This window comes from Ambystoma mexicanum, chromosome 12 (assembly GCF_040938575.1).
Source record: "Ambystoma mexicanum isolate Mex_15411 chromosome 12, UKY_AmexF1_1, whole genome shotgun sequence".
NCBI classification, from domain to species: domain Eukaryota; kingdom Metazoa; phylum Chordata; class Amphibia; order Caudata; family Ambystomatidae; genus Ambystoma; species Ambystoma mexicanum.
Genome location: NC_090936.1, coordinates 676,875,449 through 676,890,259, shown reverse-complemented (window position 1 = coordinate 676,890,259; position 14,811 = coordinate 676,875,449). Strand labels below are relative to the sequence as shown.

At 42.2% G+C, this 14,811-nt stretch overlaps 1 protein-coding gene across 1 annotated transcript in view; it reads right to left on the bottom strand.

The window, feature by feature from the left end:
- Positions 1 to 2,702: 2,702 nt before the first annotated feature.
- The window catches only part of ABCD2 (ATP binding cassette subfamily D member 2), a 427,364-nt gene continuing 415,255 nt past the window's right edge, over positions 2,703 to 14,811 (bottom strand). The window contains exon 10 of the mRNA XM_069629213.1: positions 2,703 to 4,471. Coding sequence (XP_069485314.1) covers positions 4,261 to 4,471 — 211 coding nt within the window. The 3' untranslated portion in view covers positions 2,703 to 4,260. The remainder of the gene's footprint in view (positions 4,472 to 14,811) is intronic.

The window sequence follows — 14,811 nt, the reverse complement described above, 5'->3', positions numbered from 1 at the left end:
TTCACAGGCTCTTTGGCTGGGCAAGCTTAAGACCAAAGCAATCTAACTCACTGCACAAATGAGGTGTATTAACGTGAAATACTCAGGATTTACTTTGATCCCTTGTATGGACAGGAAGTGTTCATAGCATCAGATAGTGTCAAGTGGAATGTATTGGAATCTGTAATTTAGAAAAAGTCATTAACATGACCTAATTCTCTTCGATACCAGTGCTCAGATCTTGGAACGCTTATTGATCGCTTGCAAGGCCCTTCGGGACCTACGCATCAGAACATTTGCACATTTTGTCAATAACATTAACTGGATCTATACAGAAGACTTCTGGCTAAGAATTTCCAGTGGTGAAATTTAAAATTGGTTTAGATATGTTCTTTTAAGTTGATCGTGACTGCACATGATATTGTTGTTACATTAAATCATCGGTTTTTAACAGTAACATAGAGTTTTAATGTTTGTAGGAATCAATTTTGAATTATATTTCTGATACTGTATATTCTTGTAATTTAATGATTTTGTATCTTTTTGATGTACTGTTACAGCTTACAATTCTTCGTCTATGCTAAAATTCCATGTTGTGTTTGTGCAATTCATTATGTGTAAGGTTACTTGTATAACCATAACACATTAAATTTATAAAAAGAAGCATTTCAGTATTATCACCATCTTGATAATTTTGTGCTTTCTTGATACAGAGAACATTCAAAATGATTTTACGGATCGTATTGCATCCCCATGCCCCAGCCTCATATCGATCACTCTGGGCTCTTGCACTTGCTGTTGTGGCTAACAATGAGGACTTGCTCGTGACAATCAGAAGGACCGGCTGCTGTGAGGATGGATATGCATGGTTTTGTGGATTATAAGATGTCATGGTGGCCAGTGATGGCAACAGACTTAGATCTTGCCTAGTAATAGCATAGTGTCAAGTCGAAGGAGGATCGTAGAGTCATGAAATGCCACATGCAATACCACATACGATGCAGCACTCTTGTGAAGATTGTTAAAAACATAACAGAGATCGGCTCTCAGGAACCCCAATCTCACCTGCAGAGTCTCTCAACAGATCTTCATTTTGCTGGAGGGTCCCTGACAAACTTGTTGGCGCATCTGTTGTTTGAATGAGACATGGCCACCTGCGAAACCATCCCAGTAATCGTTTGTACAACAGACAATAAGCATATAGAAATCTGCACAAAAACAACAATGCTTTCAAGAAAAAAAGTACAACATTTTGTAAAGCAAATATCAGGCCTTTATTCTTTTTGGAATGACAGTTGCAAAGCAATGTTTATTGCTTTAGGAACAATCATCTTTTAATGGTACAGAGCTAACTGAAAACATAACAAAGTCGGTGGTAACCAATGGTCTTCCTCTTGACTTTGAGAGTACAGCTCAATTTAGTGGTTGGTTTCACAATGTTGTCTCAGTTAAGGGAAGACTGATACCTGATCCAGTTACTATGGGTTAAGTTGGCGATTTAGAGGAAAGTCAGAATGCATGGAAAGGCAAGAGATGTTTGGCTGACTGACAGGAATTTGACAGATGTATACAAAGGGTCATGATTTCAAAGGCCCCTTTGAATTAAAAGTGTTTTTAAAAAGGATGGATTTTTCAAGATTTAAACAATTTTTTTTCAACAGTCTTTACAAAACCTAGGCTTTGTGTTTGTAAAAAAGTAAAGGTGGGACATTTTGGTATGCATTTTACAAGCTATCCAGTCCCACGCAACTACCAGGGTTCCGTTTCCTGTGAGTCCGAGAAGGAGATGCCGACACTATGAATAGCTGCTGCACCCTCTGCACATCTTTGTACTGATAGCAGCTGGGCCTGGGGTCTCCCATGCACTGCCATCACTGACTTTGCAGAGTTTGCTCCTGGGTGCGAATACAGGTTCTTTATGATAGCCAAGTGGCAGATGGTCCTCCATGGTTACTAAGACTTTGAGCATGTTTTTCCTGCCAGGTTGATGAATGATAGGGCTTCGTGGAAGGTCTGCAGTGACAAACCGAGTACCGAAAAAACTGCTGCTTGGGCCTCCTGGTCCCAGACACTTGGGTGGCTGGGTAGCACGATAGAGTGCTCCTTAATCCCTCAAGTGGTGGCCTAGCACTGACTGTTGATTCTTACATCTGTTCTAGTTGGGAACCCTGGAACAATGCTGTAATTCCCCTTTTCAGCTGGACTAACACCAGTTCTAGAATGTGTGTAGAGGATGCGCTTGGTTGGGTGATGCCCACTGCATGCAGTACATCTTCCCCTGCCAAACATCAGTCGAGGGTTCTTGTTGACCCCTATCTAGCCAGAGCAGAAGACCAATTTTTCTATTAAAACATGTTATTTTCATGTTCAGTTGCTATTGCATTATTCCTACTCTTTTCACCATGGATGGCCTCTTGGTCTTTCTTTCCCATTCCTTCATTTATTGATCTCTACTTTAGAAATATGTCTCCTCTTGTTCATTTCGGCCAGAGCCAAGAACTCGTTTTGGTGAAACATGAGTGCTCTTTAAAACAATAAATGGAATCAAAACCATTGACGTCTTCCACATTTAACTCAGACTCATGGTTTTTATTCTCCTGAAGTTCAGATTGGTGTAAATGAGACTCCAAAAGGTAAAGCATGACTGAAGGAGTACAAGAAAACTATTGTGTACAATATTATATCTTTAACATTAATATTGAGTTCACCTGAAAGAACACACATTACGATTGCAGATGTTTTACTGAATCAAAAGGAATAAAACCATGGAAAATGAACAAAAAAACATTGATACATTTTTTGATTGCCTGAGAAAGGCAGTTGAACAGTACCAGCCTAGAGAAGAAAATCTTTAATTGCATTTCATGATCATCAAAAAACATTTAATTCAGTGCTCCTTAGAGCAGGGGTCTTCAACCTTTGGCTCTCCAGATGCTGGGGACTACAAATCGCATCAGACCTAGACAGCAAAGATAAGAGTAAGGGACCATGGGAATTGTAGTCCAAATCATCTGGTGAGCAACATGTTTTAGACCCCTGCCTTAGAGTATTCTCCCCAGTGCCCAATTTGTAAGAATAACTGCTTTGTTGCATTGTTGTGTTTTATGAGGATACCTTTCTTAACGGACATTATAAAATCATTGATTCCTTATTTACCACTGGTCCTGCTCTTTTGTTATCAAAATAAAGTATCGACAGTGAGCTACTTGTTTCCAACCTGAGATTTCTCGCACATGAGGCCCAGGGCCCTTTGATCAAACACAAGTTATTGAATACCCCTCTGGTTCACAAGTATTTAGGGGAAAAGACCATTTTCAAAACAAGTATTTTTCTACATTGGAGACAGCGTTGTGCATCATTTAACGAAAAGCTTCAAAGCAAGACGTTCCTGGATTTTTAAATTGTCAGTGCGATTGTGCGTCACTTAAAGATATGACTTACATGCGTATGTAATCCGGTCACATGCATGAACTTGTATCTCATACTACAGTCGCCTGTCGTTTCATGATACTCCATTCCAATTGTCTGCTTGCATTTACAGGTATGGTTTACAATCCATTCACATTCATTAAGTCAACATAATCCTTTAAATGAAATACAGCATATATCTGTTTTCTCTTTCAATTGACCATCCTTTTTGGTTAGGAATAGGAAAGGCTGCGTACGAATCAATGCATGGTGAGGAGATGGAACTGATTTTAGGCTCATGTGTTCATAATGTCACGAGTGAGGTTTTCTGTGATGTGAGGCTAAAAATGATTTTAAAAAATCGCACGATTCAACGAGCGCACAAGTCCCTGATAATGGAACCTGTGACGGTACATTTCACCACTTGGACAAGGAGGAAGAACTTAGGTGGGCAGCGAAGGTGTGCTTTCGTGAATTAAATATCAACACAATGTTTTCTGCATCTGCACATTATCTTCGACACTTTTCTTGCATTAGTCTGTGCTTCAGGCATAATGCAATCGACAAGGCTGTTTGAGAGCAGAAAACACAGGTTGGCTAATAATCACTGTTGGAATTTTTCTTTCTCATGGTATTTAGTTAAGAGAGCCTTCACATGTGAATATTTGTATGCATGTTTGGTTATTTTACCTTCCAGAACGTTCTCTCCAGGTCTACTGTTCTATAACACTGAGGTTTGTAGATTATGCTTTATTGCATAAAAGCTAGACGAGAAAACATGCGCGCAATACATTCTGATAGTCTGTAGAGCAGATTTTTAGTTGTTTAACTAAAAAAATATAGGGAAGAATCTCTCAACGCATGTTCTGCTATTTATTCTTCGTCGTCCACTGTTTTAAGCACTGAATCCTCTCCTAATATTTTGCAAAGTTCATTGAGCCGCCGTTGCATCTTGGGTATGCCAGCAAGTTGGGACTCTAGTCTTTGTTTCTCGTCGCTAAGAGATAAACGAGTTGCAGTGTCCAGGTGCTCAAAGCGCCATCCTCCTTCGCCATCAAACTGCAGCAAATGAGTGTGGTACTTCCTGTGGGAGACAGCAAGATTGGAAAGGTTTTATGCGGACGCATACCACTTGCTTATTCATAGGACTAAAGCATTGCAAACACGTATTGGCATCGCCCAGGGACTTTGCCTTTATTCAGCCATAGGATGAGCATTTCCCAGGAATTCACCCTTTGCCATCCCTTCATCATATGTCCATGGACTACCAACATTTGTATTACCATGATATGCTCTGGTTCTCACATATGACACATAATGTAATGCCAACTACTTCCATCACAAACACAAATACTGACATGATTGCCAAATTTACCATTAACCGTCCATATATTCACACTCACACTGCCATGGATGGTCATCACATGTGCAGGTACCATTGTAAACAAGCGACAGGCAGGTGTTGTCATTACAAGCCCAAGTGTTCACAGCATTTTCCAGGGATTTTCATCAAATGCTCACATAATTTGTTGTGCATTGCTGCAAAATGCTCATTGCAAATCAAATTCTTTTAGAATCATGGCATGCACACAATTGCCATGAGCATGGTGTGTCCACCCGTTTCAGAATCATAGCATTGCCACAAGTTTCATGACCATCGAATAAACCACTATTCCATGATCAAGACCTGTTCCTGTACCCCATCTATGCCCCCTCTCATACAAGCTTTTAGTTATGAGTCAGTGTGACAAACTGGATTCCGCTTCGTAGGGCTACAAGGATGAGTAGGGGTAAAATGTCCCACTCAGCCCCCACACTTCAACAAACCAAAGACCAGCACAATCATAAAGGTAAAATAGGGACAATCCAGAGATATTCCTCCTTCATCTTTTGTGGTAAATTGGGCCACGAGAAGACTATACTCTTGAGGGGCATGAAGGTGAACATGTAGTGACCAAAGTAACACAGGATCACAGTGCAAAATAAAGGGAATGTCCAATCAAGATTTTATAAAAATATGAATACTTTAATAAAGCACACCATCTTCAAGTAGAACAAAGAGAGATTACTGTATAAAAACCCACAACACAGGAAAGAACAGAGAAGAGGCGACAGACTGGAGAAAGTAGCTGAGTGAAATTGCAGGGGTGGTAGGTAAATTACTGCCATCAAAAGGATATTGGGTTGAAAACAGGAGCGATCGTGACCTAACCATTCTCTAGGGCCCAAGTGGACTGTGGGAGCAATTCAGTGACACAGTACTTGGATTCACTTCTTGGTGGGCTGACGCATCAGACCCGGGTTTGAACGTTGATGCAAGCTGATGAGGCTCAGTTGGGCATGTAGGGTTGTGGGGGCCCTGGCAACAAGCGGGCATGGAGCACGGTCAAATGTGTGTGCACTGTGCAGTCAAACAGCAGTGGTTCTATGAGGCAGGTCGGGAAGTTCCCAAGAACGCTTCAAAGTTGACCAGGCCGAGTTGTGCTTTCGCCACTGGGAGAGGTCAGCGAGTGACACTCCAACAGTTCGAGTCGGTGGGTAACAGATTAAAAATGCTTTTAATCTGTATTCTGCATAAAGCACATACAATTTGCACACATATATAAAATAGTTTGATAAGAACTTTAAAAAGAAAAAATACAATCAAGCTTGGTAAAATTGGCATCAAAGAAAGGGCAATGACAGGCAATCGCATATTAATACATTTGTAGACTAAGAATGTAAACTACTGATTTCAAGAGATGGCAGTATGTTACATAATAGTCTAACACAATTTTAACCATTATTTACCTGTTTCAATAACTTCATTCTACAGAGCCAGGCAATGTGAATGAAACCAGCTGTTGCATAAACCACATTAAACTTTTCAGTGCTTCTACAAAGATCCATGACCATTCTGATGGCAAAAACCTTGCCATCCCTTAATACTGGTCTTAAATAGATGCATCTTAAGTGGTGCAACTTCTCACATCATATAAATAAGAAGTGAGGTACATCTTCATTAGTAGCTCCACATAAGGGCCAAACTCCTGTGCCTTCCGTGCTCTGTGTTTTTTGTAAAAGCAGCCAGTGGTAAAGTCCCCAACCTAAAGCGTACATATAAGACCGTCCAAAAGGTGGGGTAATTACATCAAGGTACTTCTCAAAACCTTGGAGGTTCTTATGTATTAGATACGCTGAGCCTAACTTTAGGCAAATAGCCTTATCTATTGTATCTCCGTCTCCCTCTGGCTGTGGACCATTGGGTCCAGACGGCTGCTCTCCTATCAACTAGCTTGGTTTCCTGGCCCACCTACATTCTCTGTGTTATGAACATGCAGCTTGGGTGGTTAACTGTTGGACAAGTTGCTCTTGGGATCATGCAGGATTTTGAGGATGGTGGCTGTGATGCAGATGGGAGTTAGCGGGCATCGGTTGCTGGGCACCGGAGATATAAAACAGTGGTGTTTTGAGAGATTGTCTGTGCCTCCCAAGTGATGGTGTGGTTGCTCTTCATGAACCACTATGCAGGCACACACGTTCTCCCTTCTCCTCAGCTAGCCTTACGGATTGCTGCTTGGCATGGTGAGTACTACTAAAACGTTGCCTTCACAAAGCTAAGAGACATGTCATTGAGTGAAATATCTCAGAGTCAAATCATCTTTTTCGCAAAACACAAAATCCAATGCCACCAGGACTGGAGTGTGAGAATTTCAATTATTTTTCTGGAGACTCTGAGTGTCCCAAGTTGCAGCTACATAGCAGGCCAGCTGGCTGATGAAAGTACTGGTGGGAAGAAGGGGCACCATGACAACCCCCTGCTGCTTCCAGTGTGAGATTGGACACTGTGGTCCCTGGATTTTACCATTTTCTTTTAAAACATTTTTACATTTTTTTATTTAGCTTTAATATGGAAGAATTGAGTTTTGTGGGATATATTGACCCACTCAACGGCATTGCCCCACATCACTAACCTGCATTTGTGCAAGAAACAGCAACCTGGCTGCGCTGGATCCTGTGCACACCAGGACCTCAAAACTGCGTTTTGGCAGCAACAAAAAAATGGCTGCACCATCCTGCCTAGCACACTTCAGGCAACATGGAACAAGGGGACACACTGAAAAAACATGCCAGTGTGTTCTGAAACATATATGTAATCAAGTGAACAGGCAGCACTGCATTGCTGCAAAAGCCAAAAATCCCCTTCAAAATGAAACATTTTCACCCTTTCAAAATGCTGTTTTTACGCTAATTCCCTCTGTTCATTCAAAAAACCACTGTGAGTAAAAAGGCCCTGTCATGCCAAGGATATTTCACTGTGCTTCACCAAAACCAGGCATAATTCCTGAGTGGCAGGTCCATCAAACCAGTTCTGAGAGAAATCAATAAGCAACTTCCCTTTCACTCGCACGGGAACACATGTTTATTTCCTTCCAAATGTATCCAGGCTCAGCAGTTCAAAGAGACTTTAGCTCTCTGAGCCAGCTCAAGTGTAAATGTATATATACTTTAGATAAAACTCCTGCCTTCAAGGAAATGACTACAGCTGCAAAGACAGTGTGGACAATCTGAGGCAGCTGCCAAACCAAATTTAAAGAAAGAAATGCTAGCAGTTCAAAACATGTGAAAAAATGGGCTTTGCTGACTGAAGAAAAAATTGGCCTGTTTAAAAATAAATTGTTAATGAAAGCCTGCTTACTTAGCAATGTAAAGTGTTTATGTTAGTGGTGATAATACACACATAGGGTATCTTTTTCACAGGTTTGTTTAATTCAGGACCCAAAATAAGAAATGAAAGAGTTAAAAACACATGGGATGGATTTGCAAGCTCTCAGAAAAACCAGTCATTCCAGTTTCCAGCCATAAAACTTCCCCAAGGAAGGGAGATACACCATAAATCAAGGACACGTAAGTGAAAATTGCCAGCTTGAAAAACTTTGAGCTAGGACAATGAAAGTTCACACGTTTGTCAGACATTTGTCTGTGCTCCAGGCTGGGACAATAATAGTCCCGGGACACTAACCTGTCAAGTGTAAGTGTAAGGGGCAATGCAACCTTCAATTAAGATGGGAAACCCCACCCCTCTTGACTTGAAGGAAATGACAGTTGCTTGAAGTTGGAGGAAGAAAAAAAACCAGGATCTAGTAACAAAGGAACTGCCATTTGTTCACAAACACTATTTTATAAAGAAACTTTAAATACTTTTATCTCTGCAGCAAGAATTAGTACAAATTTAAAAAGTTCGCAGTTTTAAATCTAATTTTATGAGCTTTCTTTTAAAACTTGGTAGAACTCATTGCCGCATGGGGAACAGAAGTTACAAAATATGACAGATCCCAAGGAAAGTATTAGTGTTACAAACATAACCTGTTGTACATACACACTGGGCATAATGTGCATGTGTGTATAAAATTGTGGAATTTTAGGCCAAATCTTTCATGTTTAAAATTACCAAAATGTATCAGAAAGGCGAAACATGGTTGCACAGACCTGAGAATTGGACTGATCTGTGCTGCACATAATATGTAACCTGTGTGTATAATTTGCCAAGAGATTGCAATTGAAGAAATTTATGTTTTGGCAAAATTGGATTTTCAGTTAAGTAAATGTGGGAGTTTCTGGAAATTGTAAAACTCACCTCATAAACCTGACATCATTCCCTTAGAAATCCAACCAACTGAGAGCGAGGTGGAGACTAGCACCATTGTCCAATCCTTTTGTTAGGGGTGTGTTTAGTTAAGCCTGCCCCAGTCATATACTTGGATGATGTCACTAGGCATTATAAATAAGGGTCCCTGACAAGACCCTGGACACACACACTCTTCCTGATTTCCTGCGCTGCGTTCCTGTTCCATCTATCCAGACTCCAGATCCGAACTACAAGGCCAAGCATTGCTGATCCTACTCCAGGGCCCATTGCAAATAGGATAGAAAACCATAGTATACCTGGCCTTGCCTTGTCCTTAGTTCCCCTCTCTAAGTCATCCCATCCTTATCCTGATAACTTGTAATATTGTCACAATCATTCTTGCCACCCTGCTTTTGATTTATTGTGCTAGAGCCATCTCTGTAGTAATTCTGCCTTGTGTAAATCCTAAGCTATTAATCCTATTTTGAGTGATCGGACTGGCTTCGCCAGGGCGGGCGCTGGGGAACTAGGGTTGAATTCACGAATCAACCCTGGAGCTTACTGTGTCCCGTTTTGGTATCCTAGCCTGAATGTTCTAGGGTAGAGTAAAGCTATTCTTGTCAAAACTGATTTCCTTTCATTTTTCACTTCCATATTGTACCTATGCTCTATAGCTACACCCCAACACAATTGGTGAATTGCGATTTACGCTTTTTCACCCGTTTTTATTAAAAACCGTTTTGGTAATTTCAGGTGGGAATTGCAAAAGTTTTCAAGTTTCCCACGTGTCATTTGCTGCAACATGTTTTAAAAACCTGCCACTCATTTTCAAACTGTATGCTCTTGCTTATACATTGCTTGTGATTGTTTGTACTTCTACATGGTTGCTGTAGTGAGGAATAATATTTGTTTCAAGGTTTTTACACACATTCATTCATTTATCCATCCATTTCTGAGTGTTATTTGTGGCATTGCCAGGGTTTAAAATCCGTTTTTCTCTCTTGTTTGGGGAGGGAAGGTCAGATTTCAATTCTGTTTTCCATTCGTGATTACCTGCTGCTTCTGTATATCCACTTAGAATTGATTATGTGTGGGTTGAGGGAACCTTGCAGGGGGAAATTCTAACTCAAGTGCTATCTTGCCTAAAATCAAAAAGTGTTCCTATTACCTGGTGTTTTGTAGGTGTGTCAATAGAAGGTTAAACTAATGCATTGCTTACATTCCTATTGTTATTATCACCCCATTGGTGATTGCTGACCCATATTAAACATTTTAGGATTTCTTTTAATTTTCAAATAAATATTATATTTTATCAACTAGCCTGGTTCATGTTCCATTGTGACCAGGGGTATTTGAAAAAGGGGGTGTGATATGAGTGGTGTACCATCTCAATATTGAATCTAATATAAAAACATAAACATTTCAAATTGTGCGCTGCATACTGGGCCGAGACTAAGGTGTGCGTTGCCTGATTGAAATCCTTAACAAATTTGGGGGCTCGAGTCCGGGATTGAGTTTGGTTGCCACCTGTGACAGTCTAACATAGCAGACTAACCTGCAGGGTAGTAATACCTTGTGTGGTGTAGATACTGTGTTACACTGTACAAGTGCCTCCCAAAACAAATACTCTAAGCATCAGGCCTGTCTATAAAAGTAAAATTAAATCAACCCCAAAATAATTAATAAAGAAAAAACATTTCCAAAATGGCTGTTCCAGTAGAGATCAATATGGATGGCTAGAAAGCACCTCCTACACAAGCTATTTGTCAGAGGTGAGTGGCCAGAACAGGATGAGAAAGTCTGGCTATAAGACATAACCCAACAGGTCACTGCCATCGACCTGGATACATGGCAGGATGGTGGCCTATTACACCAAGCTCTGAGCGAGCTATATATTACCCCAATAATTAAAGAGGAGCAAAGCAAAATTGCCAGAATCACGGCCTACCTGTATCTACAAATGGGAGTGATGCAGGAAATACAGGAGGAAAATGAAATGTTAGCGCCGAATCAATCTGAACTGTTAAATAAAATCCAGATTGATTTGAGTTTAGCGGAACAAACATTACAAAAGAGCCAAGAGTTGGAGGTCGAATCTGCAAACTATATCATAAAATTAAAAGAGGATTTGGCTCTCCAACAGCACAATTGTCAGGATTAGTCAGGCGAGTACAAAGGCAGCGAATATGGCAAGGGAAATGTGCACCCAGGAACTATGACTCAGGTATGCTAGAACCCAGGAGTGCAAATAGAGTGTGACATCAAAACCAATATATTAAAGGGATGTGGGGTAAGCACCTGACCGCGAGGAAAGTCGGCAAGCGCCTTACCCCCAATTGCTGTTACAGGTACTGACAGCGCTAAACCCACGTGGAGGGCAAGCAATGACAGGATCTGTGTACTAACACTCTTGATGGTATTACATAAGGGAACTTAAGAACTGTACTCACGAGGACGAGATAAACCTCTTGAATGTCAGCTAGCCCACGAATCCTGTTGAAGAAACTGGGACCCCGAAAGGCTAGAACAGCAATGGAAGGAAAACTAAATACCTAAGTGGGAATAGTGTTTACAAAATAGTGAGGAAAACATAAGCATTCACACAGGAGCTAGCTACTACCGCACACCACACCTAATAATCAAAGGGAAAATAAATGTAGAAGTGCAGTGGAAAACATGGAATGGATCCTCTAGAAAGTAAGGATCAGGAGCAGGGAAAAACGAAATAACCTATGCAAACTTCTCCCTACCCCTCCATGGAAAAGACAGGAAACTAAACTAAGAGGAAGGCTAAGGCAAATGGGTAACAGCAGCAAAGGACAGAGTCAAAGAAATATAGAACACAGACAAACTGGGCTGCATCTAAAAGGGGAAAGCACTGAGAATTGCTGCCTGCAAACAGAGGAAGACAAAAAGGGAAATCAAGGGAGCAGAAATCAATTAGCGCATGAATCCGAAATTCAGGGCGGAGGAAACAAGAAAACAGGAACAAGGAAGTAGGTACAAAGGCAAGGAACCAGGAACCAGGGACTAGTCAAAAACAGGAACACTGCCATCGATGACCAGCGCTGGACTGAAGTAAGACTGAGGCTTTTAAAGCTGCTTAACGAGCACACGCCTCGGGTGTGCTGATTGCTGCACCTGCCGCCACAGCTGTTACCTATCCTCCACCCAACCTTGTGTTGCAAGGGTGGAGGTGGAGCAGTGGGCCAGGCATTCTGGGAAGCATAGTCATTTGGTTAAAGAAGCATGCTGGCTGCCAAAAGCCTGGAATGGATCCGGAAGGGAAGTAGCTGGGAAAATAGGGATTTAGCGCTCCCAAATCATCCCAGCACTGTAGCATAAAGTTCGGAGGAAAAGTCCAGTAGGGAATAAACCCCAAATCATGCCCCCAAATGGTGGGAACGGGAGCGAGTCGTGACAGTATACCCCCTCCTACGGCCGGCTTCGGGTGCCCGCCACCCGCACAAGACATCTTCTTTCCATGATGGGAGTGCTTTTTCTTTGGAGGTGGCACTGATGGAAACGGTGGTCTGTGGGCAAAGGCAGATGGACTTCCATGATAGGAGTGCTTTGTCTTTGGAGGTGGTACTGATGGAAACGGTGGCTTCTGGTGAGGAAGAGACTCATGGTTCGAAGAAAGGCATGAAGGACTTGCAGGACCAGAAGCAGAGTTGGAAGGTCCAGGAAGCTCAGTCACTGGGAGTGGACCCTTATAAGTCTTTGAGGAGGGAGGCAGGCTGGTGCAACATGCCTTAGACAATGGTAGAAGCTCTGTTAGCCTTTCTGCCGAGAGTGGACATGCGGGAGGTGAGGAAAATGCTGGCTTCAGGAAAGGGTTATGCTCAGCCATTAGAGAAGGTGGTGGCTGAGGTAGAGGTTCAGATTTCCTTCTGTCATCCATCTGGGAAAAGGCTTGTGGTTGAAAGTGACTAAGGTTTGACTGCACATGTTCTACGCCTTGGAGACCTGAAAGTCCAATGGGTTGTACAAGGCTAGTACTCCTGGTGACAGTCGTGTAGCCACTTTGTTTCACGTGGGATACCACAGCAGGGATGTTTGGCATCCTGATAGGAGTGATAGACGCAGTACTTGGTATTTCAGGCAGACTTGCAGAAGGAGCAATAACAGACACATCTTGAACTGCAGCAGTCATTCCCTTCCTTTGGCTACTAGCACCCGACTGGTGCTTCTTGGCGGAATTCTGTTGCACAAGTCCTGTAGGTAATACGCCGGTCTGCACCACCCCTTGTGCACACCCAAGTGAGTGGTTCTGACTCACCACTTGGTCCAGCTTGATGACTCTGAAGCGGGAGCTGGCAAAAGTCTCAAACTCTAATGCTGCATCTTTAGGAGGCTCTGATGCTAAAGTGAAGCAGTTGGGAGAATCGTCTTGTGGAAAAGGCAGGCATTCTGGTGCTCCTCCTGAAGCAAAAGAAAGGCAGGCTAGACGTTCATCGACTGTAAATGGTTGGGATTCAGGAGGAATCGCTGGAGCAGAAGAAAATACAGCAGAATCTGATGGTGTAGACAGGTATACCTCTGATATTGGCAGCGAGGCTATGCAGGATACAGGCGTCTCATGAACTGAAGGCAAATACTCAGTATACTCCGGGACTGAAGACATGCTCTTTTGATGGACTACCGGAGGCTCTAAAGCTGAAGGATGATCTGCAGGATGAGTCACTGTAGCTGAAGACAGGCAGGCCAGGGGAAACCTTGAGGCTGAAGACATGCAAGCTGAAGCAATCTCGGTTGCTGGATACAAACATGTCCAGGTCTTTGGGACTGGCTCTTGAGTAAATGTCAGACATGGTAGCGGTTCATTGGTTGAAGACAGGTGTGCCAAAGATGACTGCAGGGCTGTGGATTGAATCATAGAAGAGTCAATGGTTGTAGGAGGACAGACAGAAGTCTCAGAAGTTGACAGACCCATCGGTGGCTCAGGAATGAAGGGCACCTTTAGGGCAGTAGACTCCTTGGCACCAGTAACCAAAGACTGAGCTGTACCCTTGCAGTCCCTTTCTTTAGTGGGTGACTCAGAGTCTTTTTCTTTGTAGAAGTCAAAATCAATCAGTGGAATCACCATAGTAAAGTCTCTGTTAATCAGGATTTCGTCTATTGTCCATTCCTCTGTTTTAGCTTCTGAAAGAGGCAGATTATCAATCAACAGTTCAGGAACCGCCTGACGGTTCTTTGGTTCAGTATACTGTGGAATGAGTCCGTCAGAACATGAAATCTGTACTGTCGCTGACTGTTCGTATTGATCAGAAGTGGCAGAAGGAAGAGTGAACCCAGAGGTAACATTGTTTTCCACATCAGCTTTAACATCTACTTCAGTCTCAGCAGCTGTATCAAGAGCAGGGCCTAAGCCTACGGTAGTAACTGAATCTGTGTATGCCACCATTGTGGATTGTGTTTGGAAATCAGAAGCTTGTATGTGTGCTAGCTCAGAATTATGACAAACTGCTACACAGGGTATTTTTGGTAAAGGAGTGGCTTGTAACTCTTCAGCTAACTGCAATCCCTGATAAACAGCAGAACAATTGTTAGAACCTGTGCCTAGCTTAAGCGCTGTGCTAGACGAAAGACCTTCACTCCCAATAGATCTAACATATCGACAAATATCATGGTTTACCAAAGTCTCTGCACTCAGGGGCTGAACAGTGTTCACTTCCTCCACATCAACAGATAAAGTCTGAGGTGTATTCAGTAAAGAGTGTAAGGTTTTATTTTCCTCTTGTGCAGAAATAAGTTCTTGTCTTAACTCCTCAAGTTTAGCTCTTAGCATGCCCTGCATTAACTGTACATCACTA